This window comes from Ranitomeya imitator, chromosome 1 (assembly GCF_032444005.1).
Source record: "Ranitomeya imitator isolate aRanImi1 chromosome 1, aRanImi1.pri, whole genome shotgun sequence".
NCBI lineage: Eukaryota > Metazoa > Chordata > Amphibia > Anura > Dendrobatidae > Ranitomeya > Ranitomeya imitator.
The window spans coordinates 228,298,677-228,312,033 of record NC_091282.1 but is presented as its reverse complement, the minus strand read 5'-3'; the positions used below and the strand labels follow the sequence as shown (position 1 = coordinate 228,312,033).

At 40.4% G+C, this 13,357-nt stretch overlaps 1 protein-coding gene across 1 annotated transcript in view; it reads left to right on the top strand.

Annotated features, from left to right (window-relative positions):
* Positions 1-13,357, top strand: part of CCDC60 (coiled-coil domain containing 60) — a 330,055-nt gene that overhangs the window by 303,780 nt on the left and 12,918 nt on the right. The window contains exons 12-13 of the mRNA XM_069754456.1: positions 2,415-2,549; positions 7,297-7,486. Of these exons, the coding sequence (XP_069610557.1) occupies positions 2,415-2,549; positions 7,297-7,486 (325 nt within the window). The remainder of the gene's footprint in view (positions 1-2,414; positions 2,550-7,296; positions 7,487-13,357) is intronic.

The window sequence follows — 13,357 nt, the reverse complement described above, 5'->3', positions numbered from 1 at the left end:
TAGAGACGGCTCCTGTCCTGGGCTCTCTGACTGCCTGGCCAATTTGGCAGGTGGTGAAGAGACAGATGGCTGCTCTCCAGTGCTCTGTGCCTGAGAGGATGTGGCACTAACTGAAGTCGATGCCGAGGCGTTAGCTGCCATCCACCCGACAACGGCTTCAATTTGGTCTTCACGTAGCAGCGGTGCACGGCGCTCTCCGACAAAGCTGCGCATGAAGGACTGTTCCCTGCTGAAACTGAGTGACGACGAGTCACCGGCGCCCGCAGCAGGCACAGAATCACCACGTCCTCTCCCTGCTCCTCTCCCTGCTCCGCGCCCACGCCCACGTGCCTTACTCCCTGCCCTCTTCATCTTGGTTGACAGATAAAGATAAGCAGAAAAGTACTAAGGCCTTAGTGTGCTTATTCCTGAAATGCTCCTCCTAACAGGTGTAAGAAACACTAATGTTGTAAATTGTGGACTAAACTTTATTATTTTTCAAATGTGGCCTACACAAGTGTTAAGTTGTGTTTGGTGAACTTAACTTTTTTTTTGGTGCAGATCGGGCTACAGAGCTAGTTTAAATCACACGGAGACCGTGCAGACAGCCGTAAACGGCGCTGCAAGGCCAAAAAACCCTCCTCTCGGTTATCCTATATAGTGTTTTTCCACTATTTAGCTGGATACGAGTGGAAAGACACTAATAGGATTTTTTTTTTTCAAATTTTAAACAGGCTGCACTATTTGAAAAAAAGTAAAATTTTTCTCAAGGTATGAGGCAGTAACGAACCCTGAGCTGAATCCAACCGGCTATGGCTGCACACAGACTACAGGGCGAGCTGGGCTCACACGGAGACCGTGCAGACAGCCGTAAACGGCGCTGCAAGGCCAAAAAAACCTCCTCTAGGTTATCCTATATAGTGTTTTTCCACTATTTAGCTGGATACGAGTGGAAAAACACTAATAGGAATTTTTTTTTTCAAATTTTAAACTGGCTGCACTATTTGAAAAAAAGGAAATTGTTTTTCAAGGTATGAGGCAGTAACGCACCCTGAGCTGAATCCAACCGGCTATGGCTGCACACAGACTACAGGGCGAGCTGCGCTCACACAGAGACCGTGCAGACAGCCGTAAACGGCGCTGCAAGGCCAAAAAACCCTCCTCTAGGTTATCCTATATAGTGTTTTTCCACTATTTAGCTGGATACGAGTGGAAAGACACTAATAGGAATTTTTGTTTTTCAAATTTTAAACAGGCTGCACTATTTGAAAAAAAGTAAAATTTTTCTCTATTTATGAGCCAGTAACGAACCCTGAGCTGAATCCAACCGGCTATGGCTGCACACAGACTACAGGGCGAGCTGGGCTCACATGGAGACCGTGCAGACAGCCGTAAACGGCGCTGCAAGGCCAAAAAACCCTCCTCTAGGTTATCCTATATAGTGTTTTTCCACTATTTAGCTGGATACGAGTGGAAAGACACTAATAGGAATTTTTTTTTTCAAATTTTAAACAGGCTGCACTATTTGAAAAAAAGTAAAATTTTTCTCAAGGTATGAGCCAGTAACGAACCCTGAGCTGAATCCAACCGGCTATGGCTGCACACAGACTACAGGGCGAGCTGGGCTCACACGGAGACCGTGCAGACAGCCGTAAACGGCGCTGCAAGGCCCAAAAACCCCCCTCTAGGTTATCCTATGTAGTGTTTTTCCACAATAGAGCTGGAGACTGGTGGAAAAACACTAATAGGAAATTTGAGAAAAAATGTGCAGCAGGCTGCACTAAGAGCAAAAAAGGACAACTGTGTGAGGCAGTGTGAACCCCCCCTGAGCTGAATACAACCGGGTATATGGCTGCACACAGACTACAGAGTGAGCTGCACACACACACACACAGAGACCTTGCAGAACGCTGTTAAAACAGCGCTGCAAGGCAAGAGCAAGGTGAACAGTGAAGAACACACAGCGTTTTGCTAAATTAGCCTTTGGAAAGGAAAATAAAGCAATTAGCAAGCTCAACTGGCCCTCAGTTAGAACACAGCGTCCTGTCCCTAACTGAAATCACAGCAGAGTGAGCGCAAAATGGTGGCAGCGTTTTTTATAGTGCAGAGTGACATCATTTCAGCAGCCAATCCAAGCCTTGCCAGTACTTACATGCCCACCATGCTAAACAGGATGTGCCCACACTTCCAATCATTCCTCATTGGCTGCTGCGTTCAGTTTGAATTCTGGGAACTTCCGATTCCGGTATCCGATACGCGGGAAGTATCGGAATTCGGTATCGGAATTCCGATACCGCAAATATCGGCCGATACCCGATACTTGCGGTATCGGAATGCTCAACACTATCTGTTATTTCTTAAATGACAAACACATTTATACAGTGTTCTCTGCGTCTGTCACACCTTTTTAGGTAACACTGCTCACTTCTTTACAGGAAACGTCAAGAATTTAACACCCACAAATATCGATCTTTAAATACCATCACTAATTTCCGTCAAGATATAGAGAAAATGCGAAAAGCGTATCACCATGTGAAGGAAGAAAAAGACTACACGGACACTAGGAATTGGTATGTAAATTTTCTATCACTTGAGAAAGTCTGCTTGGAGTCCCTATGCATACATACTGTTCCGCATTATTATTTCATAAATCGATAGTGCACATGAAAATAAGGAACTTTGTAATATATATTATCAAAGAAATCTGCTTCTTTCTGTGTCAGAATTGATCCGTTATTATCAAAATTGTCAATTCTGAGGTAAAATCTGTACTCAGACTTTCCCGTTAAAGAGATAGGAGATGACAGTTGCTATGGATACAATTCTATGTAGACAGAAGAAGGGAGGAGCTACAGGCAAAGCTCATCCATCCTCTCCCTTCTATATAGAATCTTATCAGTAGCAGCTGCCATCTCCTGTCTCAATACAAATTTTTTCCTCAGAATTGACAATTTTGATAATGAATGATGAACTCCTTCAAAGAAAGAAGCAAATCTCTCTGATAAGATATATTACAAGGTTGCTTATTTTCACGTGCACTGTTGATTTGTAAAATAAAAATTAAAACAAAGGTTACTCTTTAAGTGTTTTTCAATGATTTTTTTCTTTGTATAGATATGAAACATGACAAGTATAGCACCATCCATTGGACCAGTATTCAGTTAGAGGGGTTCTAAAGGCCCTACAGTGATGTGAGTGAATGTGTGATGTTCGTCCCTTCACTATGACACCGAAAATATATCTCCCATAAATATTGGATCAATGCAACACTCCAATATTCATATCTTTAGACAAGAGACAGGGAGTCTAACAGCAATTGTCTACTTTTTCTTTTAAGAGAACAGAAGTTACCGCTGAAGATGTTAGATTTTCCACATCTCTGCCTGTTGAGTATACAGATTTCAGTCTTTGGGTCTTTTTTCCAGCAAATCTCCCATCTGTAGTTATCTGGTTACTTCAATGGAGATGGAAGTATTAGTTCTCTTTCTCCTTCCTCTTGTTTTAATTAGTTCCTCTGTTCCTAGGTTTATTTAATCCCATATGTTCAATGTGACGGCCCACTTCAGTGGTGGTTGAAGTGTCAGCTCTTCTCCCTTCTCTGGAGATGTCTTTATGGATTTTAAGTTTTCTCCATGACACCTTCTGATAACACCATACAAAAAATCTGAAGATATTAATAACATATATCTCATTTTTATATAGAAAAAATAACCTTTTTGTAATTTCTTCAGATTTTCAATAAAGGTGTTGTCTTGTCACACTGCTACATACATCTGTCGCTTCATGCAAGACATAATATTTCAACTAGATTAATAAAAAATTACTCAAAATATCCCTGTTATGTTCTTATGGTGCCTACTGGTATTCTTCTATGCTATTGTTCACATGGGTGTCAGAGTGATTTGAAGTATTGTACGGGCCAGCCAAAGTGAATTGATTTTCAAGAAGCTGCTTTTCTGTTGCTTAGAGGATTGTCATGCTATCGCCAACATTTGGTTTCCTGAGAAGCAAAGAAAATGGACATTAATCTCGACAAACTTGCAAAATAACAGAAATTGCGATACTACTCAAGTGTAAGGGTCCATTCACATGGAGGATATTTTATATGAGAAAATCCATGGTGTACTTTATCTGGACTCTGCATCAGAAATTTGAGGCTCACCTTTTGGTTTTTGCCGTGGTTTGGTGGGCTGAACTGACTGGGGTCTGCATGTGGATTAACCCTAACAGCCGCAATATTGGAAGCAGTTATGGAAGTGGAAATGGCACCACCGCTTGTATTCTCACTCTAAAATTAGAGGGATCTGTGGCACTGGTGCTGATCATCTTACCTATCCACTAACATAAAACGCTATGAAATGATTTAGAGGGCATTATAAAAAGTGAACAATAGCAGTATCTAGACACTGGAACACTGTTTAATTGTCTGAAACTGAAAAATTGCTATATATCGAATGATCTACCAAAGAATTGTAATAACAACACTAGTCCCATAAACATCATAATGGGGCTAAGAAGAGATCCTACAAAATTCAAAGATAAAAATATTTTTATTGTCAATAAATAAAACATAAAAAACCAGTTGATATATTCAAGAATAACCGTAATAAGGGATGCCACAAGACAATATATGCTCCGGTACTAAGCATATAGCAACCAACTGCATTTCATATATAATAATGGATAACAAAGGATCCTATACCAATGATGCTAAAAATATACCAGCTAAAGTCTATACTCCAAAGAAAATAAGTAGGTGGAGATCAGAAGCATATCCATACACCCAGGACCCTAGAAAATCTGGATCCAACTGCCACAAACAGGATATCCAAATTACCCCAAGTCGTGATAAACACCAAGTGTAATAGGCTTGACCAGCCTCAATATACCGGGGAAGTAAGACTGTTTTGTGGAAGGTATATTACCTGCTGCAGAGCTTCACCGGGTGTCCCCTCACCCGACGCGCGTTTCGCCACCAGCTTCTTCCAGGGGCGTGCCAGGGTGAAGGGCGGCCGAGCTTTTATATCAATAATGTCCAATCAAAACCCGAGGAGTAGGAGTCAGGTGCCTGTGTTGTCGGTGCATCGCGCGTCTGCTCTCCTCCGAAAACCTCACTTACTGCTGCCGATCAATGACACGCAAGCCAAAAGGCTGCGTGTCAGTGTAAGAGCATCATAGGAAGTGACGGAGGATCAGGACAGCACGCATTTGCACCATTGGCAGTGACTCCTCTCCTGCTAGAACAACAAACTAGTAGACCAGGGGAGGAAAACCAAAAAAGGAGAGTGTCGATATCGGACCGGGATATAAAGACCAAAAAGAAGAAGCCAATATTGCACTAAAAGGATATACATACAGTCATGGCCAAAAGTATTGACTCCCCTGCAATTCTGTCAGATAATACTAATTTTCTTCCTGAAAATGATTGCAAACACAAATTATTTGGTATTATTATCTTCATTTAATTTATCTTAAATGAAAAAACACAAAAATAATTGTCCTAAAGCCAAATTGGATATAATTCCACACCAAACATAAAAAAGGGGTGGACAAAAATATTGGCACTGTTCAAAAAATCATGTGATGCTTCTCTAATTTGTGTAATTAACAGCACCTGTAACTTACCTGTGGTACCTAACAGGTGTTGGCAATAACTAAATCACTATTGCAGCCAGTTGACATGGATTAAAGTTGACTCAACCTCTGTCCTGTGTCCTTGTGTGTACCACATTGAGCATGGAGAAAAGAAAGAAGACCAAAGGACTTGAGAAACCAAATTGTGAGGAAGCATGAGCAATCTCAAGGCTACAAGTCCATCTCCAAAGACCTGAATGTTCCTGTGTCTACCGTGCGCAGTGTCATCAAGAAGTTTAAAGCCCATGGCACTGTGGCTAACCTTCCTAGATGTGGATGGAAAAGAAAAATTGACAAGAGATTTCAGCGCAAGATTGTGCGGATGTTGAATAAAGAACGTTGACTAACATCCAAACAAGTTCAAGCTGCCCTGCAGTCCGAGGGTACAAAGTGTCAACCTGTACTATCTGTCGGCGTCTGAATGAAAAGGGACTGTATGGTAGGAGACCCAGGAAGACCCCACTACTTACTCCGAGACATAAAAAAGCCAGGCTGGAGTTTGCCAAAACTTACCTGAAAAAGCCTAAAAAGTTTTGGAAGAATGTTCTCTGATCAGATGAGACAAATGTAGAGCTTTTTTGGGCAAAGGCATCAACATAGAGTTTACAGGAGAAAAAAAGAGGCATTCAAAGAAAAGAACACGGTCCCTACAGTCAAACATGGCAGAGGCTCTGCAGCAGGTAATATACCTTCCACAAAACAGTCTTACTTCCCCGGTATATTGAGGCTGGTCAAGCCTATTACACTTGGTGTTTATCACGACTTGGGGTAATTTGGATATCCTGTTTGTGGCAGTTGGATCCAGATTTTCTAGGGTCCTGGGTGTATGGATATGCTGCTGATCTCCACCTACTTATTTTCTTTGGAGTATAGACTTTAGCTGGTATATTTTTAGCATCATTGGTATAGGATCCTTTGTTAGCCATTATTATGTATGAAATGCAGATGGTTGCTATAAGCTTAGTACCGGAGCATATATTGTCTTGTGGCGTCCCTTATTACGGTTATTCTTGAATATATCAACTGTTTTTTTATGTTTTATTTATTGACAATAAAAATATATTTATCTTTGAATTTTGTGGGATCTCTTCTTAGCCTCATTATGATGTTTATGGGACTAGTGTTGTTATAGCGTTTTTTAAGTGCCCTAAGGGATTGTTGGGACATTTGGTGATTTATTCAAAGAATTGTAATGTTTAATGGACGAACCCTTTAATTAGACTTTTGTTTCAGTTCTGCAAACTAATAATTGGAATTTCTATTCTTTTTATTTCATTTTATACTACGTGTTATATGTATATTTTCATGTTCATTTGTGTTTTGTTACTTATCTCTAAAAGGAGCAAAATGGGCCACAGGACTCACTTTCTTGTGATCAAGCTCTCTCTGTGTACATAGATAGAGAAGACTTGCCTGTCTTTTTTAAACAAATAGTAGCACTGTTTATCTGATTTGCTCTTGTAACTATTATATATTCATTGTTGTCAATAATGTATATAAAGGTGTCTAATGTTGAGGCTTTATTCTCTTAGAATTTTAATTCTCCGAGCATATCCTGAATAAAGCATTTTGGCCATTCCTTAGTGATATCTAACAAAAAACATCGCTTCTCAACATTTTGGCTGAGATCAGTCGTGGAAGATAGCCTTTCTAATAACTTTTCTTATATATTCTATTTCACAGGTTTATAATGCTACTTTCTAGGATTCCTCCTGTTCTGAAGAACAACCGGAAAATTCATAATATTTTAGAGAAGCTGGAAAAGCTTGAGGAAAAGCCATTTATCAGAATACGCACAAACTCCTTTCTGAAGGTTCTGCATGGACTTCATACTTGGGAATTGTGCTCTCCTGACATAAGTGTAGCTATAGAGGTAAATATAAGTATTAATTAATCCTGTGAGGACTGGCGGAATGCACCGAGTTAGTATGGATGTTATAATTGGTGCATTCGCAGCCTAGGGTCCACCATGCAGTAGACAACCTGCTGCTGGAAAATGACGGCACTATATGGCGGTATAAGTGAACTCGGTTACTTCATTGAGTCACACAGAAAAGAACACGCTGTGCCCTGTTAGCGTTACAGAGGAACACAGCTAACTGCTGAGCTGATGGCAGTCAGTGTTCACGCACACAGAGAAGCACACAAAAACTCATCGGAGGTGCCGGTATTCTAGGGGCTTATTTCAGCCGGGTCCCTGAATACAATCATACAAACTCCTCACCAGAGGTGCCGGTATTCTAGGGGCTTATTTCAGCCGGGTCCCTGAATACAATCATACAGGCGCGACCACAATTAGCAAGCTCATAACATGAAGTGATACTAGCGCATGGCCGTGCGGCCATGCAAACCTTTTATAGCTGCAGCAGCTTCAGGACCTTCCTAGAGGACCAATAGAAGCTGCTACAATACCAGAGCAACTTCAGAACCTTCCTAGAGGACCAATGGGAGCTGCAGCAGAACCTGAGCATGTGACCCCTGACTTCCAATGAGGTCTTACCCTGGGCATGCTCAGAAAGGAAAAAGCAGGACTTAGTCCCAGAGACGTCTGCTCGCGCTGACCAGTACTGGCTACAATGGCTGAGCCTGGGAAAGCAACAGAAACCATCTGCACAGTATCGGGCTGAGCCATACGGTGGGACCGACGTCTTCGCTGAGCAGGCTCCACTGTGGCTGGAGAGGAATGGGAGACCATAGAGGAGATGGCTCGAGTTTCCCCCGGTGCAGAGGCGGGAACTTGACACCTAACAAACCCTTAGTAAAATTTGCGTTCAATGTCCATTTTGTAACCTAAAGTGTCATGTAAATGATTGGGCACTCCTTGTCAAAATTACTGTTATTGTGAACAGTTAAGCAAGTTGAAGATTAAATGATCTCTAAAAGGGCTAAAGTTAAAGAAGACACGTTTCCTCTTTATTGTAGGCCAAATTTTTTTTCATTACATTTTAAAAATTACAAAAAGGAAAATGAACCAATGCAAAAGTTTGTTCACCCTTGCAGATTTGTGTGCTCAGATTACTTTGACCAAGGTTTCAGACTTTAAGTAACCTGTTATGAGTATTGCTTGTTCACTATCATCGTTAGGAAAGGCCAAGTGATGCAAATTACCCAGCTTTATAAAAACCCAGCCTCCTCTAGCCTTGTGACGAAAACAGCAGCCATGGGATCTTCCTAAGCAGCTGCCTAGCACTCTGAAAATTAAAATGGTGGAGGTCCACAAAGCAGGAGAAGCCTATAAGAAGACAGCAAAGCGTTTTTAAGCTTCCCTTTCCTCAGTTTGAAATGTAATTAAGAAATTGCAGATAACAGGAACAGTGGAGGCCAAGATGAGGTCTGGAATACGAAGAAAAATTTCAGTGAGAGCTGCTCCTAGGATTTAACACAACACCCGATTGACTGCAAAATATTTCAGAAAGATTTAGCAGACTCTAGAGTTGGTTCTACTGTTCAGTGACACAAATATGGCCTTCATGGAAGAGTCATCAGAAGAAAATCTCTCCTGCGTCCTCACTATAAAATTCAGTGTCAGAAATATGAAAAAGAAAATCAAAACAAGCCTGATGCATTTTAGAAACAAGTCCGGTGGACCAATAAGGTTAAAATTGAAATTATTGGCCTCAATGATCAAAGGTATGTGTGTAGAAAAAAGGGCACAGAATGTCAGAAAAGAACATCTCGTCGACCATTAAGCATTTGGGTGAATCAATCATGCTTTGGGGTTGTTTTGCATCCTTTAGCATGGGGTACATTACACGGGTAGAGGTAAGTATGTATTCAATTAAACGTAAAAAGAATTCTTGATGCAAACATAACACAATCTGTAAAAAAGCTGAAGTTGAAAAGACGATTGCTTCTACAAATAGATAATGATCCTAAACACACATCAAAATCCACAATAAACTACCTCAAAAGGTGCAAGCTGAAGGTTTTACAATGGCCCTCACAGTCTTCTGATCTGAACATCATTGAAAATCTGTGGCTAGACCTCCAAATAGAAGTGCATGCAAGATGACCCAGGAATCTCACAGAATTGGAAGAATTTTCCAAGGAAGAATGGATGAAAATCCCTCAAACAAGAATAAAAAGAATCTTGGCTGGCTACAAAAAGTGTTTACAACCTGTGGTACTTGCAAATGAGAGTGCTACTAGGTACTAACTATGTAGGGTGCCCAAACTTTTGTATCTGCCCATTTACCTTTTTGCTATTTTTAAAATGTAAAAGTTGAAAATATAAACAGTATATTTTTTTTTTTGCCTAAAATACAAAGAAAACGTGTCCTCTTTAACTTCAGCCCTTTTAGAGATCATTTCATCTTTAACTTGCATAATTGTTTGCAATAACAGTAATTTTGACCAGGGACATCCAAACTTTTAAATGCCACTGTAATTGTAAATCATAGTTGCTATACAGCGGAAGTCAATCGTGAACAAAATCTTTTAATTTATTTTATTGTTTTCATTACATTTATTACTGACCAATAATTGCATTTCATCAGTACCCAAATTTTGATACTTTAGATCAAACTAATAATCTAATTTTAATTAACCTAAAAGGAAATTCCCATCTCCAAGATCCTATCCCAAACTGTAGTAGGTGTAATAATATTGGCAACTACCTCCAATAACAAGTTAAGCATAGTTCTTCTGATTAGCTATGTCATTTACTTCATATGCAGGGCATTGCAGTAGCTTAGGGTGCTTTCACATTGCGTTCTTGCCTATGTTCAGTGGTCCCGTTGGGGCTTGTGTCTGAACTCCCCCACAAAACAGGTTTTGGGTGTATACGCCGACGGGGCCATTAATGGTGCTATCAGAATCAACATGTGAGTGTCCTGCTCCAGTAGGTGTATATGCCCCAAAATGATGCATAAAAGAGCATACGTTGACTATGTCGACACCATTATAGTCCCGTCGACGCATTCACCTACTGCATATTGGAATATGATCTTGGAGATGGGAAAACCCCTTTAATGAAATGTCTGTTGCAAGATAAATGTAGGTATTACATCCATCATATGTGAAAGCAGTTTTACAGAGGTGTGGTATAGTCTAGCTTTATGTGTATGAGCGTTTTCACAATCTACATTGAAATTGTTTTTGTTTTCTTTCTTGGTTTTTGCAAAATGGGGGCAAAAAAAATAAAAGTTTACAACTGGTAGTGTTCCATATCTGCCATGGTTGATTCAGGAGCAAACAGAAATTTTATGGACATCTCTTTCAGGGTAGAAATTCAAAACAGACTTTCATCTATTATTATGGAAACTGTTGATGGATCTCAGCTATACATTCAGGACCAGTGTATAAAGAGACTGAACCTTTAAAGATAGTTATGGAACATAATCACCATGAGGTTTTATCCTTCTTACTAATCTCATCTCCACAATTTACAATATTCCTGCAGTTGCCATGGTTACACACTCAAAATCCCACCATCAATTGGGAAACCAAAGAAGTTTTTTTTACATTTACTATCCACTCCCCACAGGCTTCGCCAAATGAAGAGGTTGTAGAAGATCCTGGACAATCTTCTAAACTACCATCCATATATAAGAAATTTGCTGGTGTATGTGACAAGGAAAATGCAGACAATCTCTCTCCTCATCGGCCGTATGTTTGTCCAATTGATCTATTGCCTGGAGCAGCAATACCCTTGGGAAGCAATTACCCACTGGAAGAGCAAGAATTAAAAGCACTCAAGGAATACATTGATGAAAATGTAGCTGAAGGTTTCATTGATCTTCATCACCAGCAGATGCGCCTATATTTTTGTCAAAAAGAGACTGTTCCTTGAGACCGTGAAGGTGAAGTTCGCCACAGTTCCTATACTGATTCATTCCAATCCTGAACATGCCTTTCTTGTGGAAGTGGATGCTTCAGTAGGGGCCATTCTATCACAAAAAAACAGGAACAAAAGATTTGCTACATCCTTGTGTCTATTTCTCTCGAAGCTTGACCGCTTCAGAAAAGAATTATGATGTGGGGAACAAGAGCTCTTAGCTATCATTGCTGCTTTCAAGGAATGGAGACATCATCTAGAAGGAGCAGCTGAACAAATTGTTCTTCTAAATGACCATTTTAACCTTGGTCTAAGGGGTAAGGTTTCTCCTTGTGGAGAGTGGCATACCCGCTCTGGCTTGTCAAGGTAAGGAGGCTTATTCTGTGATGAGGCAATTTGCATATTAAATTTCCCAGAGAAGCATCGCACAGCGAATAAGCCTCCTTACCTTGACAAGCCAGAGCTGGTATGTCACTCTCCACAAGGAGAAACCTTACCCCTTAGGCCTCAGTCAAGAGCCTCTCACCTAGCCAAATCAGTTCTCATGCTTTGCACTTATGAGGGCCAACAGCTTGAAATATCATGTCTGCAAATTGAGATACTGATTTGGCTTTTATGCTAATTCATATTACAAGACTCGTTAAAGAGTTGATTGTGACTTGTAGGATCGCTTCTTTCAACAGGTGGCGCTATAGAGTTCAAGTCCTCTTTTTCTCTGAAGAGGCAATTTGCATTTTAACATTGAGTTTATCAGATCTGCCAAATCTTTTTCCTTCTACCAAGCTCTGTGGAGTCTTTTTGTTAACCGATTCAACTTTATCTCATACAGACCTGGCTCCCGTAATGGTAAGGCTGATGCTTTTCTCAGGTTGTTCTCCAAAAATTCTTCTACCACAGTACCACCAACAACCATTCTGCCTGAGTCCAACTTACTGGAGGTGATCCATAACAAAGACTTGCTGGAAGATATACGGGAAGCATACGAGCCAAACCCAATTCTTCTGCATCCACCTGATGGTATATCGCTTACCTTTCATAATAAAGTATGGATTCATAATCATTGCCTCTATGTTCCAGAAACTGTGAGATTAAAATGGATCCATGGCTCCAATTTAGTGGGACACAGAGGAATTTAAAAAAAATGAATTTCTGTTTCGCTTCTTTTGGTTGCCCAATTGCCAAAAAGATGTTAACAATGTGTATCTTGCTGTAGCACCTTTCCATGTATAAAGGGCCCCACACACCACCAATGGGATTATTTAAACCTCTGAAACTTCATCTCGTCCTCCGGGCTCTATATTTATAGACTTTATTGTTGAACTACCAGTTTCAAAGGTGAAGAGTTCCATCCTAGTAGTGGTGGACCAACTAACCAAAGAAGCACATTTTGTCCCATACACTGTTTTGCCTTCTGCTAAAGAGACTCCTGATCTCATAATTCAAAATGTATTTCGTCTTCATAGGGTTCCAGACTATGTCGTCTCTGATCGTGGAACACAATTTACATTGAGATTCTGAAAGAATTTTTGTGCAGCATTGGACATTGGTGTCAGCTTATCTTCTGCATACCACCCCCAATCTAATGATCAGACAGAACTCACAAACCCTTAGAGAAATATCTCAGATGCTAAATTTGTCACCTTCAGGATTGCTGGGTGGATTTGCTTCCAATGGCAGAATTATATAACAATTCTCAAAATTATTTGACCAAACACCATTCTTTGCAAATTTGGGTTGCCATTAAAGTATTCTTCCTAATTTTCACAGAGAAACGCCTATTCCTGCTGTCGCTGAAAGAATACAATCTGTGCAACAGCATCTGGAAACTTTATGCCCAGGAGGAAGCAGCGGATAAATCTCGTAGACCTTCTCCAAGCTTCCAAGTGGATGATGAAGTATGGCTTCCCACCAAGAATTTGAAACTCCATATACCATTTCCAACACTAGGCAAAAAATGTATTGATGTTT